At 38.7% G+C, this 26985-nt stretch overlaps 2 protein-coding genes across 10 annotated transcripts in view; one reads left to right on the top strand and one right to left on the bottom strand.

Moving 5' to 3' along the window:
* Positions 1-23088, bottom strand: part of Klhl28 (kelch like family member 28) — a 40575-nt gene extending 17487 nt beyond the window's left edge. Inside the window, exons 1-3 of one of the 5 annotated variants that reach the window (XM_063247031.1) lie at positions 22931-23073; positions 3909-4091; positions 3250-3324 (exon numbers count right to left, since the gene is read on the bottom strand). In XM_063247031.1, coding sequence (XP_063103101.1) covers positions 3250-3324; positions 3909-4007 — 174 coding nt within the window. In that variant the 5' untranslated portion in view covers positions 4008-4091; positions 22931-23073. Of the gene's footprint in view, positions 1-3249; positions 3325-3908; positions 4092-11175; positions 11200-22930 lie in introns of those variants that run through there. The other 4 variants (XM_063247029.1, XM_063247039.1, XM_003471766.5 and 1 more) reach the window with 4 other exon arrangements.
* A 161-nt stretch (positions 23089-23249) lies between these two features.
* The window catches only part of Togaram1 (TOG array regulator of axonemal microtubules 1), a 93143-nt gene continuing 89407 nt past the window's right edge, over positions 23250-26985 (top strand). For 2 of the 5 annotated variants that reach the window (XM_063247007.1, XM_063247012.1), the window contains exon 1: positions 23252-25540. In XM_063247007.1, coding sequence (XP_063103077.1) covers positions 23495-25540 — 2046 coding nt within the window. In that variant the 5' untranslated portion in view covers positions 23252-23494. Of the gene's footprint in view, positions 25541-26985 lie in introns of all 5 variants that reach the window. The other 3 variants (XM_063247021.1, XM_063247003.1, XM_063247014.1) reach the window with 3 other exon arrangements.

Here is a 26985-nt window from a genome sequence, read left to right on the forward strand (position 1 = left end):
GGAGGAAACCTGAACAGGATCTTGGGAGGACGCCTCAGAGCAACAGATGATGCGAATTAAGGAAAATTATCCAGAAAGTCTCCAGGTGGCCTCAGCTGTGGCCTATCTTGCCCCCTGAGGTATCTCCTTGTTCTCAGTTCAATCATGCCTGGGCCATTCCACAGCCCTGCAGGTGTATTCAGCTTCAATGCTCTCTCACATGTCACTCTTTTTTGTTTTGTTGATACACAGGATGGGTGGCCAGCTGAAGCTGGAGAAGCTGTGTTAGGAGAACTCTGACAATTTAACTTCTGCACAGTCCATCAGTTTATAACAGTAGTCAGCTACCAGCCTAGCCAGCAATTGTCAGAGAGTGTCAGTGATCCGAGCTTCCCCTACAGCCAACATTTTTCCTGCATTCTACCTCCAGAGGCCATACTTTTCTGCAGGAGGTTCAAGACCAAGCTAAGGTGAGACCTGCACTAAATACAATCAGTTTCTCACTTCCTATCAAGGTCAGTTAGGTCTCCTCAGGAGTTATCCTAGAACCATGCATAGCACCTTTTGGCTCTTCTGTCAGCATCAGCCATCTGGATGAGTCACGGCCATTGCTTGACCAAGTTGCTTTGTGTGAAAGCCTGGGAGAGTTTTCTCCTGTTGATTCTCCTTAGGCACACCTTACATTGAAGATCACTTTCCTCTGCCATCTCATAATCTTCTTGATCAGAAGACCACAGACTCACTGAGTATCTTAGGCTGACCCAAGCAGAGGTTCTTTAATGTCCTGGGTCCCCACTGACTTTGCAGGGCTGGGGCCAAAATATTGGCTATCCTTTTAGCCCATCTGTATCTCTAATTTTTGGTCTCTAAACTTCAGCTGTTGAACATCCAGAATAAAAGATTGATAACAATACAGAACATTAGAGGCAGTAAACGTAACATTACTATCTTATCTAAACATGAAGCACCTTAGAATATTAAATGAAACCTACTTTCTACTATCCACAGATATTTTAACATTTGAATACCTACAGAGTATTAACAGTTACATTGTAAATCAGGAATCAAAACCACACATATATTATGACAAACATGACACTCATGGCATTCTTACAATAATCCAAATTTCCGCTTTGACATAAAATATCTTTTAGTCAATCACCCTTATGTAATACACAAGAAGTTTCTATCCAACTTATTGACCTTTAGTGGAATATAAATCTCACAAGTCTTTGGTATCAGCAGAGGTCTGAACATGAAACAGAAATCTAGCTGGGGATTTAGTTCAGCAGCATAAGCGCTTGCCTGGCAAATGCAAGGTCCTGAATTCAATCCCCAGTCACAAAAAAAAAAAAAAAAAGCAAGCAAGAAAGAAACAGAAGTCTATTACTATAAGTAGTCCTGTGTTACAACCTGGGAGACCTATGCATCCAGAACCATGAATATATCCAATACATCATATCATAGCCATAGGAAATCTTTGCACAGGCATTTTCAAACCAAAAACTCATTGCATTATTTCTTTTAGGTAATGACCAATGTGAATATATAACAATATAGTTTACAACTTTTAGTTGGAGTGTCTCTCACAAAGCCATAGAGATTATTGGGGTCTCCGATCAATAAACAAGAACTGGTAAAAAATGTTGTCAATCAAAGCCCTGTCCAGCAATCCCAAGCTTAAAAGACCTTGTTATTTTATCCTAATAGTATTATTTTTCTTTTCTTAATAATGAGAATTTCAAGTCCAAGATAAATAACATATTAGATTCATATATCCAATCTTTGTGTTATTTGGATCAGCCAGCAACCAAAGTGAAAGTACGCTTTGTAAATTCATAACTTAAATGAATTTTTGATCAAACAAACCACAAATGGAAAAACAGAAAAATTACTGAGTTCCAAATAAAAGGAACAGTTGTTCACAGAGAGGACAAATAGACAAACAGACAGATGATCTGTACAGATTCAAACAAACATAGAAACAAGCACACAGCTTGTGAGGTTCTATAAGAACTCTTAAGTTCCCACAGGTTGTTTATGTACTCATACCACACCCCTTGGCTAAACTAGCTCACTTCCTATACCCCGTGTTCTCAGGGCATTTCCCAGGTGTTCCATGCCACATGGGCACTCTCGTGTGGGCACTTGTGCTTTTTGCTTCCCACGTGTGAAAGATCACTAGCTCAGCAACTTCTAACAACTGCTCACAGACTGGACAGACAACCAATACACAGACTGACAAACATCTTACATCAGAATGCACTCAAACACATCCTTGACCAAACCGAATTACAATAACTTCTTGCAAATTTAAATTTTATAATTATAAATCAACCAGTCAGATTTGTTATAGGCCAATTAGCAGAGATCTCATATAAAAGTATCCAAGGCAGCCAGGGTTGATTCAGGGAGAGGTGAAACTGTGGAATTGGGTTGTGCAGCCTACAGTGCCAGCTCATTCCATGCAGGGCAAACACGAGCAGGAATCCACATAGGGCCTGTTGGGGAAGCACGGAGGCACCCCCTCTTCCCCACATCAGCAGGAGTGCTGGTCCCTGCTCACCTGGGTCTGGGGGCATTTTGTACAATATAAAAGGCTTTGGCAGAGGTTCATCCCAGCAAAAATGTATTTGAACCAGTGAGGAAGAAAGTCTTGCTGGGAAAGACAAGTGTTTAAAGTAAACAGCACCATGGATAGAACAGAAGAAACCTGTGCAGGGGTGCACCCTTCTCCTGCAACTGTTCAAAGACAGGAGATCTGAGTTCATGATGAGCTCATTCAACAACAGGATCGCAGTTACACGACCAATTTGCCGTGTGGAACAAAAGGAAGCAAAAGCCTCTGAGGTGCAAGCTAGACTACTGTCAGTTTTAAGGGAGAAAGGTACACCTATGACCACAAACGCAGCCAGGAGGCATTGAATTACATGTGGGGTAGAGTTGCCACACAGTGGCAAAGCCCAAATGAAACCAGAAAAGGTATCAACAGAAATGTGAAAAAATGAAAGAGATTTTAAGGAGAACAATGTGTGACATCTGTTTGCCAAAGGTCACTGGAGCAGAGCCCACGAGGGTTAACAGCATCAAAAGGAAAAGAATGAGGTGTGGCAGCGCAATATGAATGGCAGAAATAGCTTTAGTTTCAGAAAGGAGAATATGACACAATTTATGCAAGAAACGAGTGGATTGGTGAAAAAAGGCACAGCGTTGTTTAGCATTATCAAAAGAGGGTAGAGAATACACAGTGCTTGATCAGCATAGCATTACCTTGTAAAAAGCCGGGCAGGGTTGATGACTACAGATGTGTAAAAGAAAAAGAAGGGCACAACAAGCACAAACAGCCTGTAAATGTAAAAAAAGAGAGACATTAAGTATGAATCTATTGCTGTAGGAGAGATAACAGCAAAAGATAAGTATAGGACAATATTACGTACATATAAACAGTCAGTAAGTTAATGGATTTGGATGAAAAAGCTTGCAAAGCAGGGATAACAGCACATAGCTCACTGTGCTGAGCAGAGGTTTGCAGTAGAGAATGCAGGTGTTTCCAAGTATTATCAGCAAAGCACGTTAAAACTCCACCACGGGGAGGGGAATCCATTAGTGAAGACAGGGAAGGCACTGTCTGACAAGTTTGAAGAGAAAAGGGAAGGTAGGGTAAACAGAGACAAAAGATCATGGGGCACATGGCAAGAAACGGAACCAACACAGTCTGCCAAGACAACCTGCAGAGAAAAACAGTAGAGGAAGCAAAAAAGGAAAAGTCAGCCCTGGCAAGTGGTGAGACAATGTCAATTAAATCAATTCCAGGGACTGTAAGTGCTCTAGCATGCCCTCTAGAGACAAGAGAGGAAACAGCACTGACAAAGGGAAATAAAAGTACTGTCAGCCAAGTGAGGTAAATATAACCATTCAACACTAAATACCTTGCTGCTCTGGATGGCTAACAAGAGCCCTTGTGGGCAAAGGGCTGAATGAAAAATGAGCAAGGAGAGAAAGCAATCTTTCAGCACTTGATCCACCATAACTGTAGTGAGCGTGTGAGCAATGCTCTAAAGGGCCTGCTGTAGAGGAGAGTCAGAGATCTCATCAGCTCGTGTCTAGCAAACCTGAAAAGAAAAGGTTGTCAATAGTTAAAGAGAGGCTTGGGCATTCATTTCCTAGGGGAATGGCTACAGCCACCACAGCAGAGCCAAATCGTTGATTTCCGAGAGCTTTACAGGAGATATAAGGCAAGACAATTAGCTGAGCTACAGATTCAGAAACATTTAGCTGAAGGGGTAAGAGACTACAATTGAAGCAATAATATTGCAGCATAATCAGCATGCAAAGTTGTCCTTTGTGTTCTTGTTGACACAAAACAGGACACACAATTAATTCCCCATGCTGTTTAGCTTCTTGAGCTAACTTCTGCATGAAAGTTAGAACCAGCAGAAAATTGCTCAGAGGTTTTATTGGGCTTGTATCTTGTGCCAGCAGCAGGGAGGGGACAGAAGCTTGTAGGGGAGGTATAGAAGCAGAAGCGGCATCCCCAGGAAAATCAGAACGCCAACCATGCAGTGTTCCATCTGTCCACCTATCACAGCATCCCAGCAAAGATATAGGTGTGTTAAGTCAGAGGATAGGAGCTCGAGGCTCCTCACGCTGCAGTTTGTCTATCTTGTCCCAATCTTCCACAGTGAGCATAGTAAGCCCTCAGGATACCAAGGGCACCGATCGCGAGTTTCCAAGAATTGTACCACACTATCCTCAGAAGTAACATGGCCTGCCTTTTTAAGAAGGAAAAGCAGTTTTGCTTTGCGATTCTATTGTGTTTCAGACAGAGAATTCCCCATGACTTACCTGATGAAGGGATTTTAAAAAAAAAAAGAAGGTGAAATAGACACGTATTGGGGCTGTGTTCCACCCCAGGAACACAGTGAAGGTAAGGCACCCTCCACAGCAGACGTCTCCACTGTAGAGTCCCTGTTCAAGCACCAGGCTGCTGGGGTCTGTACCCAGACCTCCAACCCCCCTAAATGGGTACACAGCAAAGGCTCAAGGGAATGAGACACACAGCATGGTCTTTAGGGCTGCAGAAGGAGTGAAATCCTTGGCAGAGCTCATAACTCTGCTAGCCGGCCAACTGACTGATGCTAGGCAGCCATGTTTAATCAGGACAAGCAAGGAGTCGAGTGGACAATGGAACTGAACAGGATCTTTGGAGGGGTTCAACGACCCCTCAGGGCAACAGACAATGCTAATTAAGGAAAACTATCCAGAAAGTCTCTAATGGCCTCAGCTGTGGCCAATCTTGCTCCCTGAGGCATCTCCTTGTTCTCCGTTCCGTCATGCCCGGGCCACGCCACAGCCCTGCAAGTGTATTCAGCTTCAATGCTCTCTAACAGGGATGTTATCTAAATTAAGCAAAATTCATTTTTTTATCTATACAATCTTTTTCTAAAATTTTATTTAAAGAGAAAAAAAGCAAAACAAAAAAAGGGTAGGATACAGAATTTCAAAAAAATAAACAGTAAGAAATCACTAGCTGACATAATACATGTTGTCATCTTAGAAACAGTTCAAGTTACAAAATTAAAGCATACAAAGTGGACATTCAAACCGAGAGACTGCAAGTAGTTCTGTTCAATGATCCAACAAAAACTTAAAAATATGGTTATCAGTCCTATATACTTAAACATACATGCAGTTATATCCTTTAGAGCACTTTTCCTCTCTTTGTTACAATAACAATTATACATTTTACTCCTATAATTCATATTACATTTTTTTTGAAGAGAATAAAAACCAAATGTGACAAAACAAAATAGAGTTGGTCAAAACAAAAGGATGGACATAGTACATGACATAAAAACAAAATACAAGGTGATCAACAATGGTTACCATAATACCTCTTGCTATCTTCAAAAGAATTGCCCATATCATCAGGTATAATAAAATTGAACAAAACAGTACAGACAAAACCAATAAAAATGAAACACTGGAGACATTACAGGACTTCAAAAGAAGACAATAGTCAAACCAGAATGGGTATCATAGTGAATCTTATTGTCTCAAAGTAGTTAACTATACCCTCAGACTTTATACTATCAAACAAAACAGAATAGAATAAAATCAGTCAAAACAAGACAGTGAAAGCAATACATGGCTTCAAATCAAGTTACTAGGATATCAAAAATAGTTACTATAATATATCCTTGCTGTCTTTGGAATAGCTGTTCATGCCATCAAATCTAATGCAAGACGACAAAATGGAACAGAATAAAACCAAACAGAACAATTAAAACAATATGGGTTTCAAATCATGATAAAAGATTAGCAATGGCCACTGCCTTCCCTTTTTAGACAATTCCTCCCCTTTCACTTTCACAGGGTGCATTGTACATTTTGCCTCCCACTAACTTCTTTAGTTTTTAGATTAGGGAGGCAGGCTGCTATTCACCTAAGTGATGCTGAACCTTTTTACCCCTGAGCATGAACTCAAGTTGTATCCATTACAAGAGCCTCAAGGTTTTCTTTCTTTAGGGCTGAGCAGTATTCCATTGTATAAAAGTATTATGGCTTTCCTGCCAATTTGCAGCTGATGGTGAAGCCACCTCCACTTTTATCTGGTTCCCTGTCACACAGAGCATTGTTTTCTAATCTTTGGCTTTCAGCCTATAAACCCTACTTTGGGTTAATTGTATTTCTTATATAGAGCATATTGATAGACACCATCTCCTGATCCAGTCTGCCTATGTTTCTTTTTATTGGGGAATTGAGGCCATCCATATTAGTGATTATGGCCAACCTTCTCTGCATCATCTATGCCATGTTATTTTTCTACCATTGGTTGTCTACTTTTCTCCTTTATTCCACTGTCTGCCCCGTTCAATGAGCCCCCTCTGCCACTGTTCCTGAAACCATGGTCTTTTTTTCTCTCTCTCTCCAGAATGTCCTTCAATATTTTTTGTAGGCTTGGTGGTCACGAACTCCCCCAGTTCCTCTTTGTCATGGAAGTTCTTGTTTCTCCATTAATTTCTACAGACAGTTTTGCAAGGTACATCAATCTGGTTTGGGAGTTATTTTGTTTCAGGACTTGGAATGCTTCACTTCAAGCTCTTCTTGATTTGATGGTTTGGTCAAGAAGTCTGCTGTGATTCTAATGGGTTTTCCTTTATAGGTGATCTGTTTCTTTTCTTTGACAGCTTTTAATGTTCTGTTCTTGTGTTGAATTTCTGGGATCTTGATTATTATATGTCTGGGTGTAGATCTATTTTGGTTATAGCTGGCTGGAGTTCTGTATGCCTCATATAGCTGAATATCATTTGCTCTTCCTTTGCTTGGAAAGTTCTCTTTAATTATTTCTTGTAAATAGCCTTTGTATTTCATTTGTGTTTACCCCTGCTTCTTCACTCACGTTTTTTATTCTTACAGATCCCCTTGTCATCTTCTAACCTTTGTATTGTTAATTCCTAGTTCCTTGTTATTTTTGAGATCTTTCCTTTCATGATCACAAGCTGCAAACCTGTCTTCAAGGTTTGATAGTCTATCTTTAGTTTCTTTCAAGCTGTTTTGTCAGCTTTCAATGGAGTTTTTAATTTCCTGGTAATCTCTTTGAATCTGTTTCATGTGTTCTAAATTATTTTTATATTCTTCATTGAAGGTTTCCCTCAATTTTCTATGCTCCTCTATTCTTTCATCTGTGTCTTCTTTAGAGGTGCTTAGCAATTCTTTTATTATGTATTTCATATCTTCTTTTACCTGTAATAGTATTTCTCTTCTAAGTTCTTTTATATCTTCATGGAGTTGTTTCTTTATCCTGGAATGCTTGTGTTAGAGGCCAGAGACTTCCTTTTGCTTTTTCCTCTTGTCATGTTCCTGGTTTCTTCTGGACAAGTGGGTAGCAGGGTCCCCAGTACTTCCTATATTGGTTATAATTATTCTGAAGTGTGTTGGCTAGGTATTTCTGCTGTTTGCTTCTTTCCCCAGTCTGCTAGTGGCTATTGGAGTGTAAGCAGGGGTGGAGCAGGCTGGCTCCTCCCTTCTGAGCTGGTTAACCACAGGGAGTCTTCACCAAGTTAGTGTGCCTCGTGGGTGGGGTTGGTTAGGGATAGCTTTAGGGAAATCTTGGCAGTGGCTACTGGACCACCCAGAGGCAGGACTCAGTCCAAGCAATTTCCACCAGTCTACTCTGAGCTAGGAGTGGGTGAATGAAGCTGGCTCTAGTTGTCTCTAGGTTTATCCTGCCCAACTCTAAAATGGCACCCAACCAACTGCTCACTCCCGCAGGAGGACTGAGTCCCCCACACTCACCACCAACCAGTGCAGTTCTCAGGTCTGCTGCTCTCCTCTGCCACTGCGTCTCCCTGCCAAGGCCTTTTGGGCATACTAGCCACCAACTTTACTGTGCTCATGCATCTCCAGGTTCCAACAACGCTTCTGGCATAGTGGTTCTAGCTCCTGTGAAAGTGCCGCCAGTTACCGCCTTCTCCTGTTTAAATTTTTCTTTTTCTTTTTTTTTTTTTTTTTGTCTCAGTGGGCTTCAATTCTCACTTTAGTTTCTTCCTAGTTTGAGGGGAACCCTTTCTTTCCTTCTTGTCTTCTCCAGAATGCTATATTCCAGCATCTGGATTGTTTCTCTCAGAGAGGCTGTTTACTCTGCTGCTTACTGTTCCACCATCTTCCCAGACCGGAATAGCTATATAGCAAAATTCATTTTTAAACAACACTAACTACTTCTTTATCAATGATAAGATTAGTGCCTTTAGCTGGGAAGAAATTTCACGTTAATTCAAATCCTCTACCTTAACTTTCAACAATTTAACAAACTCATCAGTACTGACAGTTAATTCTACAACAATAACTAATTATTGAGAGCAGAATCCAATATCCTACAGTGAAGATAATAAGACTAAGTTACTGATCTATACCATAGCAACTCAACTCTTTACTGTAAATTCAGATTATATCCTATTTATACATCCAGAGAATGAAAAAGAATAAAATAAGAAAAAAAAAGAAAAACTGGAAAGATACTAAGTACTGTGGTAGGCAGAGAATGGCTCTCCAACAGACATGCACATTGTAATCTCCTAAATATAAGAACATGACTTTATGTTGAAAAAAGGGCTCTGCAGATGTGATTAAGGATTTGAGATGGGGGATTAAACTGGATTATCCAGGTGGGCCCTAAACACAATCCATGTACAGCTTATAAGATTGAGGGAGATGTGACACAGGCATAAAAGGGAAAAGCCTACCCAGTAACTACAGAGGCAGAAGCCAGAGGGCTGCAGCCACACAATAAGGAATGCTGGCAGGCACCAGAAGGCAGAAGATGTCTACGGATGCTAATTTCAGATTTCTGGCCTCTAGAACTGTGAAAGAATATATTTCTGCTATTTAAAGCAGAGTTTATAGTAATCTGTTACATTAGCCCTAACAAGTTAATTCGTGCTATTTCTGCTGTTTAAAGCAGATTTTGTGGTAATCTGTTACAACAGCCCTAACAAGTTAATTCGTGCTATTTCAGAGTGGATCACAATAGTTGCTTAGAATAAACAAAAGGAACAGAAGATGGTTATATAATATGACCTATTTCCTCCCCACCACATTAATAATTCAAATACAAGTTATGGAGACACTGGTAAAGTAGGTTTCATTCCCATCTTAAAAGCATTACCAAATTAATTAAAAAGTTTTGAATACTACTAAAGAATTTAAGTACTGGTTGGACTGGGAGAATATAGCATTTCATTCCTGGTTTTTATTTTTAATTTTTATTTTTTTTATTGGCTTTTAAATAGGAAAATCCAAATAGCGAAAACTTCATTAAAAACTTCCATTATTTCACACTTGTGGCACAGTGAATTTTATGTCAGTTAACAAATTACATTAATATTGCCCCCTTACAGCTGATAACCCATTCTCCACCTTTCATCTCTCCAAATAATCCCAAAACACATTTACCATTTAAATTCTCAACGTATTTCAATCATGGAATGAACAAATCTAAAGAAATCTCTTGGTCTTCCACTAGCAACTTTCTTTCTCCCTAAAATAGAATACTGCTGAAAAGCTAGCAATCAGAGGTGTTAATTTAGATATGAATGTGTTCTACTTCTATGCTGCTGACCTTTATAAATTTCCTTTTGCCTCAATTTTTGTAAGAAAGTTAGTATTTAAACTGAAAAATGAAGAATGAACAAGAAAGGCAAAACATTACAGAAAATAGATAGAATTAATAATGCAGTCCTATTTTATATCTAGTTAACTTTATCTTCTCTCTTCATCTTTCTTATTTGCAAAATGGGATCACAATAGTGGCCAATACATAACTCACAAGGTTTTTGAGGTTCAAATCAGACAATGAAAATATGATACACTGTAAGAGTTTCAAGTATAGGGTATTATGTAAGGTAATTAGAGATAAAAGATAATTTTAGTTCCAACTGGGTCAAATATTTTTAGATGGAATTGGTATATTTCTTAATCAATATATTGATTTTTTTTTAGGCGTAAGTAGAACTTGCTCTCTCCCAAACGTTTTCTTACCACATGCTGTATTTTGTTTATATCCTTTCTCTTCTTTCTTCTCCCTTTCTCCAATTCAAATTCTCAAAAGTCTATGTTAAAATTAACTTTACCTGAAAGTCTATTCCTTTACATGCAATTTACATAATTATAAGTATTACTCTGCAAAACATACCCCTTTTGAGTCTCATTTTTTCTAATTTAAGAACTATATTCAAACTGGAAGTGATGAATTAGCAACGGGAAGGTAAACTGATACAAAAAATGAGAGGTTCAAAATGAAAACACAGAATTTTATAAATTCTTATTCATCTCAGACTAAACAACTATGTCCCAAGATATTTAAAAGAACCTGAAAATGAAATCTCTGAATCACTGCCAGTGCCGCAAAACTGGAGACTATTTTCAAAAATAAGACAGTAAATCCTATAATTGAGGATGTAGACATGCCTAAGCCTAGCAAGCATGAGCTAATAATAGACTGTCACAGACTAACCTTGTATTTTTTCAATGTGCTAAACTTGTGTGGTAAGAAAGTATACTTGAAATTTAACTTCATGTAGTACAGAACTTATAAATTTGCCCTTCATGATTTTCTTGAGAATAAAACTACTAATAATAACTACTTAGCTGCATTTGCAAGTGGTTGAACAACCACACCCAGCTTATACTACTTACTGGAATGAGGGCTGAGGGATGTGTGGAGGGGTGTGCTATTCAGGCCAAAATGAAAAGGCTCAAAGTACACTTTGTTGATCCTGTAAAATGCAAAGCACAGCAAAAACAATGAGTAACAAAATGAGGATCCAAAAAGACCTGAAGAAATTTAAGAGAGAGAAATGTCACCATTCTATAGTGGATTCCAAAGCAACCACATGCTTAAAATGAAACATGACTCATCTGAAGGACATTTTAGACGGTTTAGGGATTTAATTTTAGTACTACTTTAATACACAAAGCCTATGTGGACTTAAGCTGTATTAATGGAACTGTAAGACACAGGAAATTAGAGAAGGACATTTTTGTGCTGCTCTGGAAATGCCCGGCTACATGTGGAGCATGGATTTTAGGGTTTCATGCTCAAGGATTTTAGATTCCTTGAAAAGGAATCTAAAACAATGACACCTTCTGAAGAGAAGAAATTCAGATCATGGTCTTATGGGTAATAGAATTGAGAGTACTGACTCTGCAGACAGAGATCTCAGGCAATAGTATGAAAAACCAAAGGATAAAATTTTCTTCTAACAACATTTTTTGTTCTTTGTCTTTGTATGTTTAGATGGGGTCTCACTGTGGAGCCTGGCGTAGCCTCAAACTTGCAGCGATCCTCTTGCCTCAGCTTTCTGAGTGCTAGGAATACAAGTGCATGCACAAACACACCTGGCTACATTTTTTTTTAACCACCAAAGTAAGTGAAGTATTCTTTTCATGTGAAGCATCATAGCTTATTTTCCTCCAAAATTATAAAAAAGTATCAAAATTTTAAAATAGGTCAAGGTAAGGGCACTGCTAAAGAAACCAAAAGAACATGTGAGTATATGCATCATTATACTGAAAACAAAAGACAATGTTAACTCCTTTTAAGAACTACCAGAATGTTGGGGATTTAGCTCAGTGGTATAACTGCCCGCCTTGCAAGCCCTCAGTAAGCCAGGGGTTGAGTTCCATCCCTGGTACCAAACAAACAAACAAAAGAACTACTGTAAACAAAGTATACTTTCGTTTTTTAAAGTATACTTTCAAGGCACTATCAAAACAGTCCCAACTAAAAACTTTAAAGACCAAAGTAAAAATAAGTAACTTAAAATAAATCTCACTAGGCTTGTATTATAGCACTCTTAAAATGTTAGGACCCCTTTTCCTTTTCTCAAGAAATATGGATTAAAAATTTGTAGAACTTTAACTGTTTTAAAATACAAAGCTCTAAAACAGCAGTCCTCAAAACGTGGTCCTTGTACCAACAGCTTCATCATCACTTGGGCACCTGAGAAAAATACAAATTCCTTTGTTTTAATTCGGTTTATTGGTACATTTTAGGTATACATAATGACTTGAATTTGTATCTGTACATCATATAACTCAATTCTTTTTTCCCCATTTCCATACCCTCCCTTCAACTGCTCTTTTCCTCCTTATTTACAAAAGCATTTCCATTTTTTCCTTCTTTTTTCTTCCTTCCTTCTAAAAATACAAATTCTTGCACACCACACAGATGCAAAGAATCAGGAATATGCAAGAATGGGAGCAAACTGTTCTCTTCCTCCACCCCAGTGGGGAGAAAACTCTTCAGGTGATTCTTATGCATGATAAATTTGGGAACCAGTTAAACTATTTCTGGCATAAGTGCTTAAATATTATTGCAAATTACACTTGTCATTCACTCAAAATTATGAATGACAATCATGACTATATTGGATTCTGACTAAAAGTAACTCAGAGAAGCAATATTTCCAATCTTCAAACTCCTGCCTTTGTCAGTTTTACACGGCCAGTTTCACAAAGAAGGGAAAAATAACAAGAAGAACCAACAATGAGTAAAAGTCTAAATTTCAGAGCCAGAGAAATTAAACTCAAATTTACCTTTGGCTACCTAATAGTTTTATGACACTGGGCAAATTATTTCTTCTATACTTGAACTTTGTAAAATTTATGGTGGATTAAACAGAATTGCATGAGAATTATGTCATGAAAAACAGATTGAAAAGGAATAGAACATATGGAAATCGGTTATTTATATATGTATATTTGCTATATGATAAAAGCAGCATCTCAAAATCTGTGGGGAGCAGAGGAACTTCTAAGTAAATGTGTCAGGATAACTAACCATATGGAGGTAAATAAAATTAGATCCCTTCCACATACTCCAGGATAAATTCCAAGTGAATCAAAGGTATAAATGCACAAGCATCCTGAATAAAGAAATCTAAAGTAAAAATATACATGCTGAAAACAAATTTCCCGTATATAAAAATGTAGGTGGGTAATACATAAACACTTGTGGGCTGGATTTAGCTCAGCAGCACAGTGCCTACCTGGCAAGTGTGAGGTCCTAAGTTCAATTCTGGTACAAAAAAAAAAAATGTTGTTTCTAAAATTCCCTGGCCTTATGGAGAAAAAAAAAAAAAAAAAAAAAAATGACCGGAGAAATGAACAGATGGTTAATAATGCAAATGGCTTTTAACCATATGAAAAATTGCTTCATTTCACTTAAATTTAAATGGAGTTAACAGCTCTCTCTTGATAACATACTATTCGCCACATTGTGATAAAGTTACCCTCATGGATATGCAAACATAAAATGATACAAGAATTTTAAAGGTTGCTGGGGATATAAACTCAGCAGCATACTGCCTGCCTGGCAAGTGCAAGGTCATGAGTTCCATATCTGATACAAAAAAAAAAAAAAAAAAAACCTTTAGAGGTGGACTGGGAGAAATCGAGCAAATTACATTTGCATTTATCCTTTTGCCCAAAAAAGATGTCTTTCTCATAATTAATCTTAAAAATACACTGTCAAATTACAAATGTAGCCAAGAGTTGTGGCGCATATCTGTAATTCCAGCATTTGGCAGAAGGATTCCAGCATTTGGCAGAGGCTGAGGCAGAAGGATACCCAAGAGTTTAAGGCCCAATTGGGCCCCACAGTGAGTTCAAAGCCAGCCTAACCCACATAAAAAGACCCTGTTTCTTTCTTTCTTTCTTTTTTTTTGGTCTTTTTCCTTTTTATCGGTACCAGGGATCGAACTCATGACTGCCTGCTTGCAAGGCAGGTGCTTATGCCACTGAGCTAAATCCCCAGCCCCAAAAGACCCTGTTTCAAAAAAATAAAATAAAATGTAAATGCATAAGGTTCATGCTTGCAAGTCTATAAATGCAAGACTATATATGTATCCAAGTACATCCATTTTCCTATACATGACCCAAGTTTACCTTTCTTTATGGTACTCCACTGTGTATAAACACCACATTAATTTTATCTATTCATCTGCTGAGGGTGGAAGCTAGACATTCCTTTTTTCTTGGTACTGGGGGTTAAACTCACAACCTTGCACTTGCCAGGCAGGCACTTATGCTGCTGAGCTAAATCCCCAGTTCTAGATGTTCTTGAATACAGAAATCTCTGTATAGCTTTGATTTGAAATCAGAAGTTCACATAATTATAAAGTAAACTGAATCTTAAAACAATATGAAGTTTGGAAAGAAATACGTACAAAGTTAGTGGTTTAATCATGATATGCCAAATAAAGTGAAAATAGTAATTTGACAATCCATCTCTAGTGAGATAAGTCTTTTTATAAAAAGTCTCAGCTGGGCACAGTAGTGCACACCTGTAATAGCAGTGCTCTAGGAGGATAAAGGAGGAAGATTGTAAGCTCAGGCTCAACTGGACAACTTAGTGACTTAGCAAGGACCTTGTCTTAAAAATAAAAACTAAAAAATGGGAAGATTTAGCCACATGCAAAGGCCCTGGGTTCATTTTCCATTAAGATGAAGGATGTGGTAGGAGGGTCTTACATTACTTTCAGTAACACACTGCTAAAAAATAGTATTATTTGTATTCTAAAACTGCTGTGTGAATAGTGCATTACAAAGCAAATGAGTAATCATGTTAATGTTCTAATTCTGTCATTTCTAGAGTTACAACAATCTAAGATTCTCAGTGTGGGAGAAAGGAGACACAGACGAAGGAGATGTTCATTGTAAATCTTGTACTCTTAATTTTGAATTAAACACAGAGAATAAGCAGATATATATGTAGGAAGAATAGGTCAGCATATATTTATACATATAAAATACATACCTGCCTATTATTTTATAGAAAAAAATAAACTGTATGTCCTAATTCTGTCTAATGAAAGGGCCAGGAAAACAGTGACCACTGCAATAGCACTCCAAGCACCCAGATGTGGTCCCTAAATACTATTTCCTTCAAAGGGATTAGAACTTGGATAAATGATGATTCCAGGGCTGGGGAGAAGATGTCAAAATAAATTTGTAATCTTTACATGCTGTCATGATTACCAGGGTCATTTAAAAAAAAACTTAAAAAAGAACCAAAATAAATAAGCCTTCATTACTCAAAGATAGGACAAACTTATGATCAGTAATAATAACTGTAATCCATTAAAATACATCAAATATATTAAATCCATTCATTCAAAATAGTAATTTAAAACCATCAGTCACCACTGGAAGATGAGAAGATGGTAATGAACTAATTCATTAAATAAAACCCAGCAAACAAAGGGGAAGAAGCACTTATCATACTCTATATGATATCTGTACCACTGTTTTTTTTTCTATAAAAGTGCTCCAGTTAATAAATGAACAAGTAACGATAAAGTATTACATTTGCAAACTTAATGAATTAACAAGGCACTGATTTTGAAGGGTGACTAACTTTTTAGTAAAGAGAGATCCTTGACAGCAAAAAGAGGGCCTTTTAACACAATATAATATCACCTATGAATTTGGGGTGGGGTGGGGTTATGATAGGATCTCTCTAGGTAGATTAGGCTTGAACTCAGTACCCCAGGCTGGCTCGAACTTGAGGCAATGATCTTGCCTCAGCTTCCCAAGTCCTGGGATTATAGGTATGTGTCACCCTGCATAGCTCTATGAATATTATTGCGTTCTGTCCTATACTCAACACACTAGATACAACCATTAACTTACCAAAAAAGGAAAAGAAAAAGCATGTTAAAAAAAAATTAAGAAAAATGCAATTGCCAAAAACATACAAACTCTAAAAATTTTTATGGAATAATCTACATGCTTTAACAAACTGCAAAAAATAAAAAAAGAGTAAACATACAAATTAGAATAACTTAAAAGACATACTAAGTACAAAGTGTAATACATATATGAGCATGTGCATACACATTTAGAAAGCAACTGAAAATCTGTACGCTGACTGTATTCTAAACAATCACTGTTATTTTGTTGCTGAATAGTGGTACTGAAGTTATACTTTTGAGATTTCAACTTTTACAAATAATCCTGAAGTACTTCTACAAAAGTACGCTATCACAGATCTGCTTCAGAACACTACAGGGTGAGGGAAGATATGGGGATCCAGACAATGTCACGAGTCACAAACTGCTGAAGCTGGGTGATGTATACAGAGCTTCATCATACTCTTCCACATGTTTTGAAGTTTTGCAAGTAAAAGTTTTCCCTTTTTTTAAAAAAAACGCAGAACACAGGTCATTTAACTTTGAACAAGATTTCCACATGGAGAATCTTAAATTCTAAGAGTATAAATTACTTGGTAAAATCACAAGACTAGGACTCATTATTGAGTTACTAGTTTTCATTACTTTCAAAGAATAATGCTCTCTATATATTATACTCAAGAAATTACAATACTAATCAGTGTTGAGATGCTTAAAAATATTTACTCAGCCAAATTATACAAATTTGTTCAATTGCCATAACATACCAGGAACATTCTAAGCTTTTTATTTTTTATGTATTAATTTCCTTCATCTCCATAGCAACAGTAAGATATAAGAATTGTTATTATTTTCGCTATCTTACAAAGAAATCTGAGAACAATTAAGCCCAAATGGATCCAAACCTTGGCTCTCTGATTCCAAAATTCTTAAATACTATGTTATGCTGCATTTATTAAATAAACTCACAATCTCTTAATCTTGTTAAACTTAAAAAGGATAGACCACATACACATATCAGATTTAAAAAATTTATCAGGGAAACTATCAAGTATTCATACAATAATAATTCTCTTTTGTTATTTGTTTAACAACAAATGGTTCCTCCATATACTTGAAATTCTTTTGTTCTTAATTTTGTACTATAAAACATATACTTCAAAGTAAATCTACAGAATTTAACAGGAAGATGGCAGAGTGCTGAGCAGCAGAAAAAGGGGGTCTCTGAGATTGGGTGTCCAGACATTGGAATACAGTAAAGTGAAGAAGCAGTGTGGTGGGTCCCCGAGACCCCAGGAAGGATCTGAAACAAGAAATAAAGCCCACAGAGAGAATGAAGAGAGACTTCAAAGAAGGACCTGCAAATGCATGGTGACTACTGGCAACCGCAGAAGCCTCCATGGAGAAATGCACCAGCGGAATGTAGCAGTGGAGGAAGAAGGCTGGAGTGGCTGGCGAGTATTCCCGTTCATCGGGTTCAGAACCTCCAGGAGACAGGTGTCACCAGAGCTCAGAACTCAGAACAGCTGCAGGCTGGCTCCGTCTAGCAGCTGCCAGTGTCAGGATTAGGTTGCGGAGTTCAAATTGGCAAGAGCCATAGAGAATGTTGCAAGTTGAACAAACTCGGCTCCAGTCTCACAGCCAGAAGCCAGCCTGCATTCAATGGAACTAAAGGTGCTGGAATATCCACTACCCCGCCATAAAGCTATGGCTGGCTTGGTGGGATTAATCCTCTCAGCTCTGGACTCTGTCTGCCAACTTGGTCTTCAAGCAACAGCACAGAGATACTCCTTGAAGTGGATAGATTTGGTGTTGTTTTTTTTTTTTTTAATATTTCTACTTTTTCTTTGCTGTTTTTTTTTCCTTGATTCTTTGTTCTTGTTTTTACGTCTTCCTTCTCAGTCCCTCCGATCTTCTTCCCAGTCTCCCAAAGTTTGTGTAGTCTTACTTTGTCCTCAAGCCTTGTTTCTGATCTCTTCTTTCTCTATTTTTCTGGTTTTCTTCCTGCCTAATCTCTTATATTTTCTCCTCTGAGAGTAAAAGCACTACATTGAGGACCTATATACTGTATGCAATTTGTGGATTGTTTTAGATTTTGCATAAAGATGTGGTTTTTTAATACAATGGGGTACAACTCTGCCATAACAAAGGAGACGTGTGAGATGTTTCTAGTTTAAGTAGATGCACCCTGAGACTGTACTCTTACATGAAATATTCTGCACACACATGTTGTGTAATTACCACATAGCTTCTGTGTTGTAAGAAACTGAAAGTGTATAACAGAAAATGTATAATAAATATTGGGAAATGGGAAGAAATTATTCAAATGAGAAAGGAAACACAAGAGAGGGAGGTGGATAGGAAAGGGGAGGGGCAGAAAAAACACAACAGAAAGAAAAAATGGAAATAAAGAGGGGAGGGGCCCAGTGTGGGAGTGCATGCCTGTAATCCCAGAACGAAAGAGGCTGAGGCAGGAGGATCCCTGGAAGGTTCAAAACCAGCATGTGCTACAAAGTGAGTTCAAGACAGCCTGAAGTGTATAGTGAGACCTGTCTCAAAAAGACAAAAAAAGTAAATAAATAAAATAAAGAGGGGAAGAAAGGTTGAAGGGAGGGGAGGGCATGGGAAAAAAGCAGCAGCAAGATACTTTATGTGTAGGTATAAATTCCTTATGATGAATGTTATCATTATGCATAGCTAAATCCTACCAATAAAATACAAATTAAAAAAGTAAATCTAGTAACTGGATTAGTCAACACTGAGAAACAGCTGAAAAATCTTAATAACATCATATTTCACTTAAAATCATATACATATATAAATATCTAAAATGTTAGATGACATAAAAATAAAACCAAACTTTCCATAATACACAGTAATTTCATAATTTTGGCTTCTGAAACCAAGGTAATAAAAGATCAAGATATTAGTTTACTATCTCTGTTTAACTGACATTTAAGTTATAAAGCAGGGACACTGAAATCACTTGGGAGACAATTATCTGCCACCATATAAACACTGGTAGATCACAATCATGGCAAATATACGGTGAACAGAAATGAGCATGACAGTTTAAAAGCAATCAAAACAAAATTTCCTATATAAAACATGATATATAACATCAGGAGAATATTTTATTATAAACTCTTTCTTAAATTTCCTCTCCACAGTTCAACTTGCCTCATGGTAGAATTCAACAAATGATAGCATATAATTTTATCAGTGAGATTATGAAATAAATTGTTACATTTTCCTTTTCTTTGAGATTGATTTTCATTATATCTAGAGAAGCAAAATTAGAAGCCTGTCATAACATGCATTATTATATCATGGAATCAGAAATATCACAAAATAAAACAAGTCCCCAAAGGGATTACTAAATGATCTTAAAGCTCCTAGTTACATAATTAACCCATCTACTGAAGAACTGTTTGCAAGAGATGTGACATTCTGTTTCCTTATAAAAATTAGTGCTCAAAACACAATAAAAATTGGATTTTTATAGTCCTCACGGTAGGGATGCTTTGGAATATAAATGAAGTTAGCTAAAATATACCACTTGTTTAATCCCATAAGTATAAAACTAAACTCTTAATGTAACTCATGTTAATGTTTTGACTCAAGCAATTAAGATTCAGAACAAATTTAAAAAGATTAAAATATATCAGGGCCAGGGATTTAGCTCAATAGCATAAGCGCCTGCCTGACAAGTGTGAGGTTGCAAATTCCATCTCTGCTACAAAAAAAATTATATGTATATTTAATCAATAATGTAGAGTAAAAAAAAATCAATGATTAACAATGGAAAGATCTAATTATATTCTATATTTCAACACTCTCTTTTCCAAAGCTTTAGATAAATAGCTAAACTGATTAATGTGAGCTTTACTTCCCTCTGACAAATTGTTCTCCAGGGGAAATACCCAAAAATCTGCGACAGTACAAACGTAGAATATGTAACTTCCAAAATAGTGTGCTTAGGTTAATATTCATTAAGTACATAACACAGTATGTGTTATACAGCCAATAAATAAAAGGTGTTATTGTTAATTGCTTAACATTTATAGCACTTTTCATTTGCATAGCACTATTTCACAATAACTTCTTAAAATATAATTTGTTTAGAGTTTATGAAACTCACACCTGTTTCTAATACCCTTAGATTGTCTGACTAACCCAACAAATTTATAGTCTCTGACAACAGAAATAAAGGATGTTCTTTTTTTTTATATTTTTGAGACGAGGTCTCACTATACAGTTAAGGTTGGCTTTGAGCTCACTTTGTAGCCCAGACTGGTCTCAAACTCATACTGATCCTCCTACCTCAACCTCCCTGAGTGCTAGGATCACAGGCAAGTGCCGGGATTATAAACATGTGATGCTTTGCCCGCTCTATAAAGGATATCTTTAGAGCAACTGCGTGTACTCTGCTTAAATTCAGCTTAAAAAATTAACATAGATAATCCTGTATTCCATGAAACTTAACTCTTACATGAATATGCAATTTTCAATGTCTTCTTACTACTTCCTTTCAACTTTCTAATACAACTAAAAGTATATTTCATTATTCTGGAATTTGATTAAAAATCTGTTACCTGTCTACATCTCCAATCAAATATAAAAGTTTTTCAGTCAGTACACAAAGGACTCTTAGAATCAAAAATAAAAATGTTACTGTTAAAATCCTGCTTTGTGTTTATAATACATATAAGCAGAATATGGTATACTTAAGAGGATGAGATTTATATTTCACAATATAACCATAGGAGTTAATTAGCAAAACCTGTTGACAGCAACGAAGTCTTATTTCCTAAATATCCACCATGGATACTACTGATTTTCCAAGTCTTCATCAAGAAGACAAAATGTAATTGGACTTTTTAAAAATGCAACGATAACACAGAGTCCTATAGGGACCTGAAAAAACAAGAAAGAAAAGCCAAAAGAAAGGCTCATTTTGCTTTTTTCCCAGAAAAAAGACTAATAGCTTCATTTTGGTATTCAGGTCCCTTGAAAAGTATTATAGAAGGAATAATACTTAAGCTTCTACCATAACTGATGATGAAATATCAACCAAAACTTCCTAAGCTTCTTTTCTTTAACGCTAATTACCACACAAGCTCTTGTTACTAACTTGGCTTCCTAAATAAATTCTTCAATACAAGAAAGAGTACATTGAATTTTCAACCTGAAAATTCTGTTCACTGGAAAGGGTTTATCTTCTATTGCAACATAAACGGGCATTTTAATGTGTACATTCTAATGTGTTCATCATTCTCTTTTTACTTTCCATTGGACTGGGTTCCTGAAATCTGAGCATACAAAAGCAAAAGTATCCATCTAAGCTTAAGTGAAACATGAAAACCACACCTCTTTCTCTCATTGACAACCGCTATAACCGTCTTGGGTTTTACTCCCCAGGTCTCATCCTGTTCCTAAAAATGGCAAAAGGGGGTTCTTATCGTTTGTGAAATATACTGAAATATGCTAGCTAAGCCAATTTAGGCATATTTAGTTATACATCAATGTGAATAAGAAAAGGTCGGGGGTATAGCTCAGCGGTACAGTATCTGCCTGGCCAGTGCAAGGTCCAGAGTTCGGTTCCCGGAAAAAATAAAACAAAACAAACAATAACAACAACAACCAAGGTGAATATGCAAGGTGGAATTTAAAACAAAACCCAACACCAATTTACATAGACTCATTTACCCTAACACTCTCATTTATGCTATTCAAAGCGTGATGTGACGCAAAATTTAGAAGTAATTTTTGAATTTATATCCATCAGAAATATTATAAAATTGTTTAGCAAATATGATTCAAGTACTCCAAGATTTTAAAAAGTACTTGAAAGACATCCCAGCTGGCACAGAGGGGCGCAGGTTTAGAGTTGAAGCGAACAAAACTTGGATTTCAAATTATAACTCAGACTTTTCTCATCGAGTCATTCAAAAGTAACTGTGTTCTTCTTTTTATTTTTAATACGTGTGCCACACTCCACAGCATTCGGCCTCACACAAGATCCTCTAACTCTTCCGCTAAATACGCTTGTGTTTCATTACTGAGAAAGGGTGCCCAACCAATTCTCAGTCCGCCTAAAACAATGAAATATCTACCAACCCTAAATCCACAGGGCAGAATTCTCTGGGGGCTGTGATGCCAAGAATTTCCACCGCAGCTGACTGATCGTCTTTGCAATGTTTCCAGGAGACTGCAGAGAGCCTAGGGCGGCGGAGGGAGGGCTGGGGGAGTCCCACGGCGGAACTGCACTAGCGGGGAGCCTTTGACAACGTCTGGAGCGAGGCGGGCAACAACAGAGGAAACAGACTTATTTGCAGGTCATATGCATTTAAAGGGAATTTACAGTGATGCGGGTAAAGAGAAAAGATAGAAAACCGTGAACCTGCCACAGCCAGCGGGGTAAGAGGAGTCTGAGAATGGGAAAAGGCGGAGAAAGGCGGGGTAAATAAGGTCCCAAAGGTCCAGGAATTGAAAGAGAAAGGGAAAAAAAGTACCTAGTCTGGGAGTTCGGCCTAGGTGTAGGGTCGCCAGTACGGATAAGCGGACTACAGGAAGAAGGATCGCACTTGCTCAGGGCTGAGAATAACGCGTTTACCACAGGAACGAGCAGTGCAGAAGATGTCGCCTCCCTCCCCGCCTGTTCCCGTCCATTCTTTCTCTTTCACGCTAGCTCCAGGGGCGGTCGGGCAAAACCTTGCCGAAGCCTGAGCCCCTGCTAGACAGCAAAAGGAAAATACCTGAGTCCGAGGAATCGCACCTGCAGCAACAGCAGGAGGAGCGATGCACAACTGGAGCCCGGGAATAATTCTCACTTGCTCCGATCAAACCTCAACTCTTACGGGTGGGGCGGGGAGCTTCCGCCCGGAGTGCTTAGACCGTCACTTCCGCCGAACGTCCCCGCCCCGCCTCTCCCCGGTACATGCCAGATTTCAGACTTCCTCTTCCCGGAGCCTCCCGTCCAAGCGTCACTCCTGACGTGGACTACAAGGCCCATCATTCACTTCGGTAGATTTGATTTCCGGGTTAACAGGCCTGCCCTGGGTCCATCACCATGGAAGCGATCGGTTTGGTCACGTGGTGCCCCTGGTTACGCCTGGTGGCAGCCGCTGTGGGGTCTGGGGCTTAGGCGGGGGCCATTTTGCTGGAGGCTGCCTCCCATGGTCGGAGGCGGCCTGGCAGCTGACTCGGGCTGTTTCTTTTCCTCCTCCGCAACCGGGGGCTTGGAGAGGAACTGGAAAGCTGGACTTCATCGGACACTTCGGAGAGGGCAATGGTTCCCTCCAGGAACCTGACGACCCTCCATGGCGGCTGCGCCGTCCGCGCTGCTCCCGCTGCCACCCCTTTTAGCCCCGTGTGCCTATCGCCCCCAGAGCCACAGTCGCCCTTCCGCCCCAGAGACTGATGTTCGTCGAGTCGGGGGCACCATGAGAGGAGAGAAAAGCTACTACTGCCGTGGAGTTGCTGGGGACCACGGCTCTTACCCCTCTACGCCTTCGCCCCTGCCATCAACCCTCTTGCTGCCCGCGGAGGCGGTCTCAGGTAGCTGGTCTGGGCCTGGAGGAGGTTCGTCGGGCGGGGATGAAGAGGAGACCAGGCTCTTTCAGCTCTTGCGTACCGCACCGGATCCTTCCGAGGCTTTCCAGGCTTTGCAGGCTGCGTTGCCGCGGCGGAGCGGTCGGCTTGGCTTCCCTCGCCGCAAAGAAGCGTTGTATCGGGCCCTGGGCCGAGTGCTCGTGGAAGGAGGCAGTGATGAAAAGCGACTGTGCTTGCAGCTTCTCTTGGACGTTCTCCGGGGCCAGGGGGAGGCAGGCCAGCTGGAAGAGGTCTTTAGTTTAGCCCTTCTGCCTCAACTAGTTCTCTCCTTACGCGAAGAGGATCCAGCCCTGCGGAAAGATGCGCTTCAGATCCTGCATATATGCCTGAAACGTAGCTCGGGACAGGTGCTCAGAGCGCTTATTCAACAAGGTCTAGAAAGTACCGATGCCCAGCTTAGAGCTTCCACCGCGCTGCTGCTCCCTATCTTACTTACTCCTGAAGATTTGTTGCTCGGCTTGGATCTCACTGAAGTGATCATAGCCCTAGCTAGAAAGCTTAGCGACCAGGAGCTAGAAGACGAATCAGACACAGCTTTCTCGGCACTTCAACAAATTGGGGAGCGACTTGGCCAGGAGAGATTTCACTCCTACATCTCTCGCCTCCCGTCTGCCCTGAGAAGACTCTACAATCGCCGCCTGGAGTCCCAGTTCGGAAGTCAGGTTCCTTATTACTTAGAACTCGAAGCCTCAGGGTTTCCTGAAGAGCCAGTCCCCTGTGCCGTAACTGTTTCCAGTAGCAATCTTAAATTTGGGATTATTCCTCAGGAACTGCATTCCAGATTATTGGATCAGGAAAACTATAAGAACCGGACTCAGGCCGTTGAAGAGCTAAAACAGGTGCTGGGAAAATTTAACCCTAGTTCTACCACTCATTCCAGTCTTGTCGGTTTCATTAGCTTGTTGTACAATTTGTTAGACGACTCTAATTTCAAAGTTGTCCATGGAGCACTTCAGGTTCTGCATTTACTGGTTATTCGCCTTGGAGAGCAGGTGCAACAGTTCTTGGGGCCAGTTATAACAACCTCTGTCAAAGTATTGGCAGACAACAAATTGGTGATCAAACAGGAATATATGAAAATCTTTCTTAAGCTAATGAAGGAAGTAGGTCCTCAACGGGTGCTTTGTTTACTGCTGGAGCATCTTAAACATAAGCATTCCAGAGTAAGAGAAGAAGTGGTGAACATTTGCATCTGCTCCCTTCTGACCTATCCCAGTGAGGATTTTGATTTACCCAAACTGTCTTTTGATCTTGCCCCAGCTCTTGTAGATACCAAGCGCAGGGTGCGCCAAGCAGCTCTGGAAGCTTTTGCTGTGTTGGCATCATCATTGGGCTCAGGTAAAACCAACATCCTTTTTAAAGCTGTGGATACTATTGAAATGCAAGATAATGGAGATGGAGTGATGAATGCTGTGCAGGCTAGGTTGGCTCGAAAAACTCTACCGAAGCTAACAGAAAAAGGATTTGTGGAATATGCAACACTCATGCCATCTTCAGCCCAGAGTCGATCAAGCCATTTGGCACATGGAGCAGATACAGACTGGCTTTTGGCTGCTAACAGAAATCAGAGTGCACACTGTCACTGTGGGGAGCCTACAAGGGAAAGCATGCAAATGTATGGATCTTATAGTCCTACTGTCTGCACCCGAAGGGTACTAAGTGCAGGAAAAGGAAAAAACAAGTTACCATGGGAAAATGAGCAGCCTGGAACTATGGAAGAAAACCCAACCTCCAGTTCCAAGGACATGGAGCAGGTATGCATCTTCTCTAATATTCTTGAGTTGAAACTGAAAAGAATTGTAGAGAGGCTGCGGTACTGTTGTCGTGGTTTGTTTTAAATGATGATGTGCCCATTATAGTAGAGGCTGCGTCAGACCATTTAACACTTCATTGATTTGATTTGATTAAATTTCAGGCACGGTGTGATTTGGATAATTCTTGGATTTCAGCTTTGGCGTACTGCTTTGGAATGTCATTCATACAACAAACACTGAAGAGTAGGTGCCATACAAGGAACTAAGTTCTAGGAATGAAAATAAAAGCAGTTCCACAGTTTAAGTAAAAGATCAGACATAAATTGGCAGTTAACGAGAGTATCTAAAGTGCTAAAATAGAAATATAAACTACTGTGAGGATACTGAAGACAGAAAAAAGAATTCTACTAGAAAAAAAAAAAAATGCCTTCAGAGAAGATGTGACACTTGAATTGAGACTCCTTTCCCCAACTTTTATTATAAAATTCCAAATCTTCAGACACAATGAGCACCCATATATTTTTATGTATATTTGCAGTGAACGTCTTCCTAAACCATTTGAAAGTTACATATATTTTGACATTGAACTTCTAACTATATTGACATATGTCCCCTGAGAATAAATTTCTCTTTAGGACATATCATATCCTATCATATCATTATCATGCTTCAGGATTTTATTGTAATTCAGTAATATCTAATAGATAGTTGTCTTTAAATTTCCCTGTTTGTCCCCAGAGTGTGTTTTAGTCTTTTTCGTTTTGCTTTTATCATCCAGGATGCAGTTATTGTTCATGTTTAATGTGTTTTTTAACCTACCATTGTCTGTTTGTGCTTCTTTAGTTTTTCTTGACTGACTTTTTTTCTAAGAGTCAAGGGGTACTTATTTTGTAGAATGTCTTAAATTTTAAATTTATCCGATTACTTGGTATGAGAATCAGATACTTTAGTATGAGCATTTTTAGCAAATACATTACATAGAAGATATGTAATATTAACTTCACACTATATCACATCACAGATGATATCAGATTGTGCGACTACTAGTGATGCTTAATTATATCAATGGTGGTGATAACCAGATCTTGTGTAAAGACATTTTGCTTTGCATATTTAGCATATAATTTACAGGGTCATACCTTGAGAATCTTCCATAAAAACCACTTCCATGTTTTTACCATCCATTAAGATTTCTAATCTTTATCGTTTGTTACTTGGAGGGTACGAAAAAGGTAAAGAAAATCTAATGTTTCTTTTATATCCCTTACCTGCAATTTGTTTTTCTTCTACAAGTAGTAATTATGTATTTCTTAGTTTTTGATACTAAAAAGTATTTAGCTTTGTCAATGCTAAAATTGCTCCATGTGACTTGTTCTTTGGCAATGTCTTTTTATTTACTGGAAGTCTTTTGGCACTTCCTTAAAGTCTAGTGTATTATTCAGGCT

Source organism: Cavia porcellus, unplaced genomic scaffold (assembly GCF_034190915.1).
Source record: "Cavia porcellus strain 051 isolate PalLab524CR breed Dunkin Hartley unplaced genomic scaffold, mCavPor4.1 scaffold_1, whole genome shotgun sequence".
NCBI lineage: Eukaryota > Metazoa > Chordata > Mammalia > Rodentia > Caviidae > Cavia > Cavia porcellus.